Genomic DNA, 15,813 nt, shown 5'->3' with positions numbered 1-15,813 from the left:
AAGTACATACATAGAATAGTTCATAAACACGTTAGATATCACAAAATATTTGTAAAACTCTGGTGGACACTCATCTGCAGACTTGTATAATCACTTGACCACATCATATGTGTACAAGAATACACACACACACACACATGTTGAGAGTGCGCGTTTATGAGCAGGGGCGCGGGTCAACTTACATTAACAGTTTCAGGTACACTGGGAAATATAGAGAATAGGAAATGGGGAGTTTTAAAATGGGGAAAAGAGATAATTACAAAGGTACTATAAGGCAGTGTGTGTGTGTGTGTAGACAGGACTGGGCTGACTAGAACTCCCATCAAGACTAGCCCACTACTCCCACTACTCCGGTCACACGCAAGGTTAGGGCTCAGGACACGACCTAGGGCCCTGGATTTTCTTATTTTTGTCCTTATCCTTACATTTACTTTAATTCCTAAAAGCTAAAAGTTAGTTACATTGTCATGAATATATTAACATTTCACTATTAAGAAGAAATAAATAACATTTCAAAAACTTATTTTTCTTACATTTTGATTGTGAAAATCCAGGGTTCAAAGAGAATGGCGGCTAAATACCAGGCATTCTTACTATCCTGGCCAAAGTTTTTATAAACAAGAAATTTAATTCTTTGTCCGTCCTGAGGTTTTAAAAATCTTTGTTCAGTTTTATAAAGAAAAAACAAGCAGAATAACAAGAGAAAGAAATTATATTTTTTTTTATAATTAGAAAAAAAATATATTGATTGCTTTGTAAAGTTGTGTTTTGCTCTTTTTTACGACCTTTGTAAGTGTCCTGTACAATCAGTTGAGAACTTGAATGTACTACTCTTTTCTTGAGTATATAATCTGCTTTATAATCGTTTATAGATCTTATCGAAAAGAAACATAGATCTTTTGATCCATGAGTAGCGAAGTGCGGAAATAAAAAAAGACAGCCGGATCAATTGAGTCACAGATCAGATTCTCATTGAAGATCCTATCTCACAAAGAAGTTGGGTAAATTAAATTTTTCCTATTCAAACCATATTTATGCCTGTTTTACTTAGCATTATATGGATATATTGTTATCTCTATTAGCAGCCAATCAAGTTTCATTTTTACATCAACAACAAACATGCCGTCAGAAAAATGAATGCTCATTTCATTTGCAAAATATTTAAAAAAAAATCACCTGTCTTGCTTGAATAATGCTAATATAAATGTGTCTCTTCCTTCAAGTACATTGCAGATAAGCCGGTCAATTTAACAATAGTCAATTCAAATAACATATTGTACAAATCCTTGCATTCACTCAATTCTAATTACAGCTTACACATACACACACACATACACACACATAACACACACACACACACACACACACACACAAACCCACATAAATTTACACAGACACACAACAACAAATATTTTCAACTACACAGAACGATCTTTTTACTTGTGAAAAAAACTTCTTTTATCCTGTGTTGTTAGAATAACAAATATGAAAGAAAACACTAAATAATTTATCATGGCTCTATAGCCGCTGCCTGCAACTGCTCTAACTGCAAATAGTTGTAAAAAGAAAACCAGTTACCCAGGACTTTTTAATAAATAAGGCAATGGACGATGAATTGATGTACATTCACATGTTAAAAAATACCATTTCTTTTGAATAAATTATTGGTATAAAAGTTCTGACACTGACAGTTTAAACCAACCGATCAAGAAATAATTAAAATATTTTTTTTTCTTCAAACTTTTGTTACCAGTGCAGTGTAATTTACAGTCCAATATCCCCTCCCTCCCATATCGAGTTACCTTACTAACTTAAGCAAATTTTAAATGTAATGAAGCTGCGGCTGGGACGGAAGTTGTGAAAACGTTTAACTGCTGCAACTGGAGTTGCCGAACCCTAGAACATATCTGCGGGAGGCCTAGTAGAGGCGTAGGTCTTGTTTTTGTCATGGGTAAAATGAAGCTGTTTTGTTTTTATGCTAAATTTAGGCTTGAGTAAGCTTTTTATAAATTAACATGGACTTGCTTCTTTTAGAGCAAAAACATATCTTACATAACTTCGAGTCATTAGGGTATCAAAAATAGTATTTGCTGATTTATATAGGATTTATTTAAATCTAAAACAAGTCTTTTTTTTAAAATTATCTATCAAACATAAGATATTATTATTAAAATAGAAAATAGAAACAATCATTTTTCGTAAATTTAGTTTTCCTTTTTTTTAATTAAGCGAAGATACTTTATAATTTCAGATGTCTATCTGTCCTAGTGCATCTATATAGACCGTGATTATCTTAGCTTTTATTTATAATAGATGTCTGAATTTTCGCTACAAATGTTGCATGCAACACCTCTTTAGCTTAATTTGACCGTCAATACAATTTTATATGGGAAACTGATTTTGTTTAATTTTTTGAGTGCTTTTGAATATATTTGAAATTTCTTGTTGATATTCCCTTGACTATTAGGATCGAATCAATGACTTTGCTATCCGACTATTTTAATGGGTGCTTTCCTTAAAACTATGAGCTTTGTTACCTACAGACATAATTATTCTTGTTTTTGCATATTTTCTTTGTCTGGGTATTTTGTTTGAAATTAAACAAGTTTACCATAACATCTAGTCTACTAAAAATATTCAAAGATTTTTTTGTTAAAAATATTTAGATCAATTTATTCGTATAAAGTATAAACTAAACTATAGTACATAGAAAATAAATTATAGAATAACAAAATGATTAAGTGTGAAAATCACAAAACCTTCTAATTTACCCTTGGGCTTGCTTTGCTGTTATTAAAAGGCCAAAGGTATATCAGCTTCGCACTATTTACAGTGTAGCTGTTCTGTTAAAATTGCATTTTATATATTAACTAGTTAATTCTAGTACTATACAAGGAAAAGGATATTACCCCAGAAAATAAAATATTGTAAAACTCTGAAGTGCTGATAAATGATGTATGCTGTGTTAGTATTTATATGATTGACGGTTTCATTTTTGTAAGAGATTCTTCGTAGAGAACATAAATATTTTTGCGTGTGCAATAAGCTGCAGAAAAATTGATACTACTTAGTTACACTTTAAATAAGTAAAAATAGTTTGCAAAGTAAGCAAATAAGACTTAAAAAGTGAGTTGCTGCTTAAAATCTTTCTTAAAGTCTTTATTTTCAGAAAATTTGCTTCTTTATAATTTACTGCGTCTGTTTGGCATCATGCTCATCTGTCCTTTCTGTAATTCAAAATTATTTGCTTATTCAATCAAAATACCTTGTTGAGCAATAACCCCCCTTCCCCCTTCATAATAAATTAAAAATAAGGTGGAAGTTCTTCTTTTGTTTGCATACTTTTTTTTGTCAGATTATGTTAGTTTAAATTGGGCTTTGAGTAGCCCCGCTTGTATAGGGCATCGCAGGTACAGCCTCCGATAACTATCTTGCTATCTTTCTCTTTGTTTTTTTTTCGTTATCGTTTTTGTATCCAGTTATAAGAAAATAAATATCCTAAATAAAAATACTTATTTTATCTTACTCAGGTAAATATCACCCCACCTAACACAAAATAGACTTACAAATAGATGTTAAGGGGAACACACATACTTACACCCACACACACACAGAGACACACATACATACACTAATATACACACACAGAGACACTCAAACACATCCACATGCACACACACACATTCAAATACACCCACATGCACACACACACACCCTTTAACCTGAAGAATTTACTTTGACAATGAAGGTCAGCATAGGACACAATTGCAGGGATAAAAGGATAGATCAAAATACAATAAATTCTTCTAAATTCTCAGAGAGAGAGAAAGTGGACAATGGGCTGTTTATTACACTAGTCCCCAAAGTTTTAAATTAACGCTTTCTTATTCGTTGGAATTTGTTTGGTTGTTTCATTAAGCTGAGTGTTCAAATGTTTCTACCAACAATTTTAATCTATAGAATTTTTGTGTTTCATCATTGGAATTGTACATATATTTATCGGTCATTGTCTTTTCCTTTTAGATTAATGTAAATTCTATCTTTGATTGATTGTAAATATTATGGTATATAAATAATGTAAGTTTATTTAAACGTCATTAGTTTCTCCCTCCCTGAAGTATGAACAAAGTTAGAAAGGATAATTTACAATAGATAAGCCAAGAAACAGGTACAAGCATAATGAATAGTTTTAAAGTAGTTAATCATTATTTTGTAAATTTATTCTTATTTAATAAAATTGACATTTAACTTTATGTTTTGAGACCCTAGAGACCTCCAGGGGCACCTGAGGCAACGGGGAGGTTATAATTTTGTTTTCGTATTTTCAGGCATTTTGAAGAGGGGGGGGGGGGTATGATTTTTGCAAGGTCGATTTCGCGTTAATACAGGTGTCGTGGAGAGGCTAAGAGCGCAGCCTGTGTTATTTAAAGTTTAAATAGTAGATAAAAAGGAGGAGACTTTTAGAGTTAACATTAGATAGAACGACAATAAATGCAAGGGATAAGTATTTTTCTAATAACTATATAATCGAAATCCTCAATTATACTTTAAGGTTAAAAAATTTGGATTAACTTGTGGATTTTTACCTTATGTTATATTTGCATTATTTAGTTAATATGTGAATCATTTGAAAAAGTATCGCCACCTTTTTTTTGCCTTAGCTTTCTTTATAGTATGGCCCATAGCCAATTTTTAGAATAATAGTAAACTACGTCTAAATCTGTCTTTAGAAATTCTTGAGAATGTCTAAATGACTATTTTAAAGGTAGTGAGTATTGAAACAAGGTTGACAACAATCTTAACATCGAAATGTTATATACTAAAGAATCTAGAAAAATGCAATTATAGGATATTTTGGTGAATTTTCCTTGTAAGGTTTAAAGTTGTCTGGGCCTTTTAAATTATCTAAATGATATTATCTAGTTCATTCATGATATATTTATTAGGTGTCAATAAATTTTTAAAAAATTGTAACACACTTACTATTGTTTAGTTTACTAATGTGACTTAATAACTGGGTAACCCCCTTAGCAATTTAAGGGAGTGTAATATAATATACAACCCCTCTAAATTGCATAAATTGGGCCGAAACTCCCCTCTTGCACATCCACGATTTGGATCTTTTGATAGATATATTTTTCGTTTTACCAATTAAGCATTTTTTAAGTTTTTTGCTATTCTGTACCTCGTGTAATATTGTAAAGGGCGCCGCTACATACCGAAGGATTAACCTTATTTTATAGTATCTATGACAATAGAAAGCTAGGGGAGATATTCAAGGACAGGACAAATGAATCTTATTTGCCTCTAACTTTGTAACCACTCAATAATTGTATTATTTTTATCATAGCTGTAATTTTATCCTATAGGAAACTTAGTTTTCTGCAAAATTAAGAGTGTTTTCAATGCAAATAATAAATACAAAAATATTTTCTCTGTGTTATACATCCCTGTCCACGGAAAAGAATTAAAGAAAGGGGAATTAAGATATTTAAATTATCCTCACATAATCAAGAATTACAAAGAGATTAGGATAAATAGGAAATGTTTTTATTGTTCATTTCATTTTAACTTGTTAGTCATAGAGAAGTTCTAATTTGACAAATTTTCCCCTATATTCTAATTTAAATATATTCAAATTTTAAAAAAGATGATTGATTGTTTTTTTAACAAATAGGTAAAAATCTTTCTTCTTGTATGTATAGTTATAAATGTTTTTGCAGAAAATGTAGTAATTTATTTTATTAACACCTCTTTATATTGAAAGTAGCCTGAAACCTGTCCAGTATCAATGTAAAAATATCAGATGTTACATTAATCACTCAATTTTAAAATCTAATACATTAAACAAATTCTTGCAGTTGCACCCCTAACATTTAATTAAAGATGTATTTAAAGATTAGATAGGGCAAAAATTAGCTTAAACCATCCCTAGGATAATTCTAGAAATAAATTGGCTTGAGAACATTTGAAGACCTATGTGAAGCTCTTCTAACTCAATCAGTTAGGCAGTTTTTGAAATCTTAAGCTTTAGACAAAAAAAAACTCATCACTTCATTTAATTGAGAAAATTCGGTTAGGTTGCGTGATTTTTCAATACATTTTGTTTTATTTAATTATACTTTTCGCCCCAAGGAGTAAGGGTAGTTCTCCCAGAGAGGGAGGGCTGTTATTTACACTAGTCCCCAAAGTTTTATGATAACATTTTCGTATTTGTTGGCTTAACAACTTTGAGGACTTTATTTGAATTTTGATTTGTTGGTTCATTAAGATTAGTGTCCAAACGTTTCAGCCACTAATTATTATCTGCAGAAGGGGTAATTTTTTTCTTATCAATGGGGTTTTACTTCAATCAATCAGCCATTGTATTATTCCTTTAGATCCCTGAGTATGCTTTTAGTTGGTCCATCTATTTCCGAGATAATTAGAATCATCCGGACAGACAGACTAAACTGCAGCGGCCACCTCATACGATAACTCCTTCTTTTAACTTTTAGTTTACATTATTTTGAGGGTTTACGAGTTTAATTTGGTTTTATGCTTCTAACTGAATCTAGTATTTTGTTGTCTTGGCATTTTATTATGCTTCGGGATAAACATGTTCATTTTGTGCATAAAAGGATAAAAGCTTTTATTTTTCATATTGTCTGTTATGCTTTGATCCGTTAAAATTGATGATTTGAAATTAGAGATTATTAGAATATTTAACGGGTATTTTCAAACTACGAACGTTATATGTAAATTTGTAAGGTTCGGTAGCCGCCTCTAAGACTAAGGGAATTCAAACATTTATGATTTTTAAAATCAGTTTGAAGTCCACACCTAACCCAAATATGCCAATCAACAACTAAGTTTAATCCACAGAAGTTGTAATTTGTGACATCATCATTGGGGATGTACATCGATTTATCCCTAAAGATCCCTGAATTTAAATAATAAAAATAGTTTTTATCAACAATTTATTTTCTTTGATTATATTTACAATCAATATCAATATCATCATTTTATATAAAATTAATGATATTTTATTAGATAATTGGAAATCATTGAGAAATATTAAGAAATTTTAATTTTTTTCATTGACTAAAATATGTTTTAAAATAATAATTTCAGAATGGAATAATAGATAAATAATATAAATTCTGCATTGATAAAGTGCATAAATTTTAACATATGAAATATGCAATCAAAATAGTTGATCATATATGCATAGATCAACTATCTTTAACCATAAACAAACTATAAACATACATCAGAATACATTTCTGATTTATAAATATTCTATTGCTTATGGCTGTAGCCTTGAATTGGCAGGTACAATATATATATATATAATGCATTATTAGGCGGCTTATTTAAATATCCACATCATATAACATATAAAACATATTAAATGACTACTAAATGTTTAATATTGTTACAGTCTGATGCATATTTGTAATGTCGTCTTGAGAAGGTTTGTGCTGGATTTAGACACAGTTATTTTCTTCGTAGGCCTCAACTTGTTTCAGGAAAGTTTCAGAGTTCACTTTTTCAATCTCAAATACCTTTAAAAATATATATATGTTATTACAAATCATAGAAAAAAACAAAGGGAATCAAAAAATCAAAGTTTTCCTAAAAAATTAATACGAGGGGGGGGGGGGGAGGGTATAGTTTTTCAATTGATTAGGTTGGGTTATATTGGTAAGGGAAAAACCTACTCCCCGAAGCAGCTTATAGTGCCTAATAACAAATTACGTCATACAATACAAATGACCAATGATTGGCCATTATACATTTATATTGATCAATGGTAAATGTATACTGGCCTCTTTATATATATTTGTCTTTTGTATTGCATGTAGGCAATTTTTATTAGGCACTATATGCTGCTTCCTAGTTCCCTATTTTCAATTTATTTCCAAAATTAGGAATGAGGGGGGGGGGATGGAGAGGGAGTAACCAGTGTCAAATGGCCACTTGAGGAAAAGCACCAAAACATCATCCCAAAATACAAATTATCATATCATTTATGTCAGTCAACAAAAAATTGGAGCAATTGCCAAGAAAACAAACAACAACTTACCGTTCCAAGTCTCTTATAGACAGGTAAACTCTTTCCATTAGCTCTTCCTTCATACACGGGTGTCAACACAATGTATACTTCACATTCTTTCTCGTCTCGCAAACTAAAATCAATCATAGAAAGTTAACATATTCATAGATGTTATATTTTTGCTTTTTCAACCCTAGCCTAGCGCATTTTAAAATATTTAATGTTTATAGAAATTAAATTAAAATCAAAACTTAAATTTTCATTGCCTGAACGTAAAGGTTTTTTTTTAGTGGTTACTAAAAGTACTTAATTTAATTTTTTATGGTAATTCCTTCCATCTATTCTAACCATTAACATTTAAGGTAATTCGATGACTTTCTATCCTCTTCTAGGGCTTAAAAGAAAGCCTTTAGGGGACGCATCAAAAACTTACTTGATGATTGGCTTCTCCAGGTTCAGATTTTTGGTTCCATTGTCTGTGAAAACAACAATCAAAGATTTGGGGTCAGCATTCTGCAGAGCAACCAACAACCCCTAAAAATATTGAAAAGCTGTTACTTTAATCTGTTGTTTAATATCAGGTCTGTAGTCACCCCAATTAAGGATAGTTGCATTTTAACATGGTTTCGTATTATAAACAGCTTTCCACTGATAGTAAAATTTGCCAGTTTTTTTACCCCAAGAGTCTGAAGGCCAGAGCTATCAAAACCTAATATTATGATTTTTATTATATTATAAATACGATACGATACAGGATTTTTCAGTATGGCTCAGAAACGATTTTTATATATTAATCGGTTTCGAAGCCACATTGGAAACAAATTTTAAGATATTAAAATGAAACCACCTATACACGTGGTTCAGTTTTATTTTATGTATGCGAAAATAAATTAATATTATTTCTCCAAAAAATTTCACTTTGATAAGATTATGGTAATGAATTGCATATCTAATTCAAATTTTCTAGGCTTATGCTAAATTTACAGTTTTAGAAACTGCTTCCCTATATCCAAATATACGTATGACATAATCGGCACTTTCTCTAAAATTGACTAAAACACAGAACCCCTCCCATTTTTCTTTTAAATAGATATAAAAAGGTTGGGGGGGGGGGGGGTTCTACATATTCTTAAATCCTAAAAAATAATGATTATACATTTTTTCTATGTTTTTCTTTTTTCCCCCCATCAAAGACTAGATTTATAGTCCTATGACTTATCTATGAATCTCTGGAATACTTCTATGCATCAGAACAGAGAGAGAAGGGTTTATCATCCATCTCTTTGTAATTAGTTTCTAAATTTAAATGTTAACATCTTAATCTTCTTCTCTTGTAAATGTACAGTTGCACTTTTGTTTGTAGTTTTGGGGTTGCGAAACATCTCTTTAACTTTCATTAATTTTCTTTTACATAGAGATAGATTACAACAAAGAGACCCAAGGGGGTGGAGGGCTACTGACTTTAAAACCCAATTTACCCCCTCAAAATTAAAAAAAAAATACATTTGATCACCCCACTGAAACCTTTGAAACCACTCATTTTACCCGCTTAAAAAAAAGCTTGGACGCCCATGGCTTTTAAAGTAATAAATTGATGTTCTTTATATTTTTAGGACTTAATTATGAATATAGAGTTGCTTCGCTTATTACATTATACTTTGTTGTCCCAGGAATCAATATACCAATATCCGATGATTAGATCACATAAAAATTTATTGTTAAAAAGTAAAAAAAATCAACATGTTTAAAATGGACGTACGGACATTTTGGTAATGGTTATAGAGTTGCTACGCTTTCTAAATCGTACCTAACTACTAAAGGAATCACCATGCAAAATTTAAAATCGATAGGACAATTTTAACATGCCTAAATTAACGGAAAAATCTATCCGTTAAGGACGTACGGACGGACGGACCGACCCTAATTATAGAAAAGCTTCGCTTTTAAAAATGTCAATTGATAACCCTCTCTCCTTACTCTTCTAGAGCCCAGCCCTAGGTAGTTAGAGGCGAAGTAATAACAGTTTAACAAGTGAGTTAAGTTTATTTCTTTTCGTTCGTGTAATGAAAATTATACGCTAAAACTGGGAGGCAAGTGATTTTTCTTTTGATGATATATCCCCCCTTGGTGACAAATGCTCAGACAGGAAAAACTGTGAACCCAACACCCCTAGCACGTGGGCAAAGAGGGTGGGTAACCCTTGCCCCCCCCCCCCCCCCCCAAAGCTGAGATGCTTCTAAGCACAAAACAAAAGCCACATCCGAAGATTAGGTGTTTAAACACATCCGACAAAATTTTTAGACCTTAAAGAAAATTAAAGTTTTAAATAAATAGTTTTGGAGCAGTAAAGGATATCTTTTCTGATAACATTTAGTTGTTCTAGTAATCATAATTTTTAGCTTTTCTATGATCATGATTGTCTTATCTTTACATCCGTCTAAACGTAACAGATAGCTCTTATTGTTAATTTAGGCATGTTAGAATTGTCCTATCGATTTCAAACTTTAAATTGAGATTCCTGTAACAGTTATGATATGTAATTTAAAAAGCGTAGAAAATCGAAAATTACTAGAAAGTCCTTACGTTCATTTAAAACATGCTATTTCTTAACTTTATTTACTATAATTTGAATTATCATATTCGTTTTTGGAACAAAGATTTTTTTAGAGCTTCGCTTTTATGGATGTTGTCATCCTTGTTGTTTCTATAAGGATTCTATTTTTTAAATAGGTGGTTTAAAATTCACACTATGATATTGAATTCTTGTAATATGGCCCGTTAGATTTTTCATTATTAATTTTTGTTGTTACTTAACACCTAGTTGACAGAAAATTTTAAATTTGTTCATTTAAAATTTAGGACATGTTTCTACAATTTTTTATACATATAATTTGAAGTAAAGAATTTTTATGAAAATAAAGATATGAAAAATGCCGACCTATTGGTTGTGCTTTTCAGAGATTAAATGGTTTTTTATGCTATTTATCTGAAATACAGCATTTTCCAATACCCTGCCTCTAGAGGCCTAAGAACGAAGCCGCTAGTCCACATTCTTATATCCAAAGTTTCATAAAGATGTTGCTTCGAAAAACATATTTCAATCGACCTAGCAAATTTTCGCTTTTAAATATTAACGTTCTCTAAATGTATAGTTATGTTAAATGTTTTGTAATTTAGAGCAATAACATAATTCTGGCTTTGAAAAAGGCCACAGTTTCTTTAGTAAGACCGCAATTAATAATAGGTGTTTGGTACTGCAGAAAGATATAAAGTTTAACATGACAAAAAGTGTATTTGATTATTTTTTTTTGTATTTGAAACTTTTCAAATTTCGCCAAAAAACTAGTTACTGTCATCTATAATACAAAGTAGAATGATGTCTGTCCGTCCGTCCGTCTGAAGCTTAAGATCTCGGTAACCACTGAACCGATTGGATTCTACTCTTCAGGGTATATACCAACTGGTCCTGTGGTGGTTTTAGGCTATTTTCTTGGGGGGTGGGACACCCCCAACCTCCCCATAAAACCAAAAAATTCCCCCCCCCCATATTTTTTGCATTAGATTTCCTTGGTCCTTTTTTTGCAGGAGATTTCCTTGGTCCTTTTACGAATTTCACCTAAATTTTTTTTTTCAGGAGATTTCCTTGGTCCTTTTACGAATTTCACCTTACATTTTTTTTGATCACCTCTTGGGTCATAACTCCTAGAGACTAGGGGCGAAGCCGCTAGTTTTCATTAAAGTACTTGGAGTAAAGGAGAAACCATTGTCAAACTGAATAAACCACAAGGAATAGAATCCCATTTACCTAACTCTTCCTCTCTGCTTATTTTCTTGTGTTGGTTAGTAATGCTATTCATGAAATTGAAATTATGGTCGTGTTTTTTCTAAGCGAGTCTTTTTACATTTAGAGTGTGTCTGACCGTTTGTTCATTTAAAAAGGTTAGAATAATCAAATCGATTAGGATCTCTTAAGTTTCAAATGCAGGTATGTCATATTTAGCAAGGGCATCTTCCGCTTGTAATGGGATGTAATACTCTAACGCCTAATGGTGGATATTATTTTAAGTAACACCCAATAGACAACCAAACCTTTGATTGCTCGACCTTTGTCTGAGACGTCTTAACAATGAATGGAAATGAGTTGCGCCTGTTTATGGACCAAGGCATTCCCTCTACTCTAACTATTGATGTCGCGCAACTGACATAACAGCAGTAGGAAAAATTTTTACGTCTTTAGTTATGACGCAGTGTAGGGCCGAGATTTGAACGTACCACCTCCCCGACGACGAGCGGATGCCTTTGCTTTCTTGGATGTTGTTACTCTTGTTATTGTTAACATCTTCATGAATTTTACAATGTTAAAGAATAATTAAACCTTACAGTTCTTTATCAACACAAATAAAGAGATTCAGAAATACAACAGTTATTTACAATTAAATAATATAAAGAAAATATTTAGTGGAACTGTAGTGGCGCCATGGTTTAAAGCCCTTAATTTTTATAAACAGGTAAATAATGTGTCACTTCCTCCCCCCCCCCCCAAACCTTAATTGAGATTGAATAACCCCTCAAAAATAAAATGCTCTGACGTTCTTGCTTAATGGGATATAATAACCCTCATTTGTTTTAATTTGATATTCGAAATGCCTTCATTCTTAGTGGGTCGGAAAAATTAAAAGAATGGATGGAGGCAAATTTACATACATACAAGGACGTCCAAGGGGGGGGGGTAAAGGGGTGATTACCCCCCCCCCTAATTTACCCCTACATTGGGGATAATTGGGGTAGGAAGGGGTAATTAACCCCCCCCCCAAACAATTTTGGGGGGTAAATACATTATTAAATTACCCCATCAAAAAAATTTTCCCCGGGGGTAAATTTATTTTTGGGGGGGGTAAAAAAAATTATCCCTGCCAACAGGTTTCAGGGGGGGTAATTACGCCCCCCCCCCCAAGCAAATTTTACCCCCGTGGTAAAAAATTTGGGGGGTTAAAAAAATTTATCTCCCCCCAAAACAAATTACCCCCTCCTTAAAAAAACTTCCCCCCCCCCCAAATAAAAAAGCTTGGACACCCCTGCATATATACATGGCGAATTTTTACCCAAACTATACCAAGGGATAGAACATTTGAAATTCTATTTTGCCACTAACAATATCAAATTATTGAAACAAAATGAATTGTTATTTCAAATGTTATTGCAAATAACATGCTGTATTTAATATTAATTTTAAAAATATTGCAATTTTTTAAACTGGCGAAAAGTTTTAATTAAGAATGGTAAAAAGAAAGTTAAAAAAAAGTTGATAGTTGAACAAACTAATTACAAAATGAATAGAAAGTTTTCCTCAGGTAAAATATCCCTTTTTCCTGAGTTGTGCCCTTTGCCACTTATATATTGTCTGTTTATAACACAAATTTTGTGGTTAGGTTTATTACTTTTTTCTTCAGTGTTTTGAGCCTTAGTCTGTCTAGTTATTTTTAAAGCGAAGCTTTTATATTGCTATGAACTGTACGTCAGTAGGTAAAGTAAAATTAGATCTGTTATTTATGATAGTACGTAATTAAGGTCTTATTCTAATTTGCAGACTGGATTAGATTCGTTTCTTAGACATACAAAAAAATTATGTATAGAATCGTATTACAGCCAATTGTATACGAATATTGACAAGAAAAATCATAAAATTTTAATCTTAGGAAGCTGTCTATTATGCGATGCGATAAATAAATATTAGTTGCTTTTTTTCTCTAAATAAAAAACAATTAAAAATTATACCAAAAATTGTTTTATATTTCGTTGAATATTATCAATTTTTGATGAAATAATTTTTTGTTAAATTTGTTTCATGCGCCAATAATCTAGTTAGTCATAAGGACATACTCGAAAAAAAATATCATTAATTTTGTAGAATAGATTGATCTGTATCATTTTGTATATGATGCCTTTAACTATATCGAACCATGTGTGTTTAACAAAATTACCCTTTAAAAATTAAGAAAAAGTTTGGACGCACCAAGTTTGTACATTTTAAGATTTAATAAAAGTCACAAAATATTTCAGCAAACGAATGAGAAAAACATACCCAACAAAGATCTTTTCGAGAACATTTTCCATAAACTATACAATACGTGTATGGATCATAACCAGTTTTATTTTAGTAGAAATTATTCGGGTTAAGGGCCATTCTGCAAATATTTATCCTATATAACAATTCACTGTTTTGCATAATATAATCAGCTTATCGTTGCTGCACTACTTATGGACAATTTCTTCTTTTTTTGTGTTTGTTTTAACTGAATAAATATTTTTTAGCAAAAAAACCTAATCATTTAATCAATTAATCCAATTTAGCTAGGCCTGAGTTACACTTTTTCTTTGATTTGAAAGAAATTCCCATCACTTTTGTTTTTGTCTCTTGAATGAATATGCGTATCTTTCCCACAAATGGCCTGTTAGGCACCCTCCCCACCCCTCCTTTTTTTATAAATTAAAAATAAGAAGAAGGGGGCATTTTATCCTATGCTTATCTATTATATGAAGAGCCTAATTTTGTGTGGTCCATACCTGCGGTGCTCTTACCCTGCGGGGTTACCCAGTATTCAATATAACCTAACCTAACCTGACCTGACCTAAAGTACAAACAATATAAAAAAACTGCACACCCACCACCTTATTTTAAATTGAATTCAAAATAAAATGGGGGGGGGGGGGATCAGTGCTAAGATGGTACTTTGTGGGATTGCTCCGAATATTATCATGAATGGTGTCAAAGAAATCACCATTTATACAGGGATAGGACAATGATTGATAAATAAATCTCCACAAAATAACATATGTTAAATTTAGGTATCATTGGTACATTGGTGGGGAATGGCAAGATTTAAAATATTATAAGCCATTGTACTCTCCATCCCTGCTATTTTATGGAGTACAAAGAGTAAAAATTAAGTAACTTAAAATCTCAAACAAATTTTATATCCTTAAAATTCATTTAAAGAGGAAGGGAGAGGGGGAGTTGTCCTTTGAAGAAAAACTACAATTTTCTAAATTGGCCCTTTTAAACATTAAACAAGTAAATTCGGGATTTAAAAGAAAAACGTATCTATCAAAGGCTAATAGAAAATCATTATACGCTTATCTATGTCTTCATATTTATATACCTAATTGCGTAGGACATCCCCAAAGAGTTCTTACCTGAGTAAGTCTTTCTTTGCTGTCACGTCCACCATCGTAGGATTCGAACTTGAGACCAGCTGTTACACGTCCAAACTCACGGACATCGTTGGTGTCTAACTAAAAATATATAACAGAATTAGTAACATACCAAAAACGATTTACCAATTCGAAAAGAAACCTAAAATTTGAAAAGAAACTTTGGATCATATGAAGGAAATGAAGTCATTCCTTAAAAGGACAGAAATTTCATTCCAAAAAGGGCAGAAATCATCTTCCTTTTTCTCAGATAAGTGAAATATGGAGAAAAATCACTCTCCTTTTTCTCACATATCTGAAAAAGAGAATAAAAATCACCTCCCTAAATCTCACTTAGTCTTCCTAATTCTAAGAAAATTAACCTAGTTCCTCCAAATTCTACCTTTTCATAACAAAGTCTACCTTTTCCTTACACATTCTCACTTATTCTCAGATAACCTACCTTATTCTAAGAAATTCTTCCTAAATCTAAGAAAATCTACCTGACTCTCCCAAATTCTTCCTTAGTCCCCCAAATTCTTCCTTATTCTAGGAAATTCTACCTTATTCTAAGAAATTCTTCC

The 15,813-nt window shown here is 31.7% G+C and overlaps 1 protein-coding gene across 2 annotated transcripts in view; it reads right to left on the bottom strand.

The window, feature by feature from the left end:
- Positions 1-6,945: 6,945 nt before the first annotated feature.
- Positions 6,946-15,813, bottom strand: part of LOC145322286 (uncharacterized) — a 118,649-nt gene continuing 109,781 nt past the window's right edge. For both annotated transcript variants that reach the window (XM_080164175.1, XM_080164176.1), the window contains 4 exons: positions 15,233-15,331; positions 8,472-8,572; positions 8,069-8,171; positions 6,946-7,547 (listed from right to left, as the gene is read on the bottom strand). In XM_080164175.1, the coding sequence (XP_080020301.1) occupies positions 7,470-7,547; positions 8,069-8,171; positions 8,472-8,572; positions 15,233-15,331 (381 nt within the window). In that variant the 3' untranslated portion in view covers positions 6,946-7,469. The remainder of the gene's footprint in view (positions 7,548-8,068; positions 8,172-8,471; positions 8,573-15,232; positions 15,332-15,813) is intronic.

Source organism: Acartia tonsa, chromosome 6 (assembly GCF_053477335.1).
Source record: "Acartia tonsa isolate MP-2025a chromosome 6, ASM5347733v1, whole genome shotgun sequence".
NCBI classification, from domain to species: Eukaryota; Metazoa; Arthropoda; class Copepoda; order Calanoida; family Acartiidae; genus Acartia; species Acartia tonsa.
This window is presented reverse-complemented; position numbering and strand designations above follow the sequence as displayed.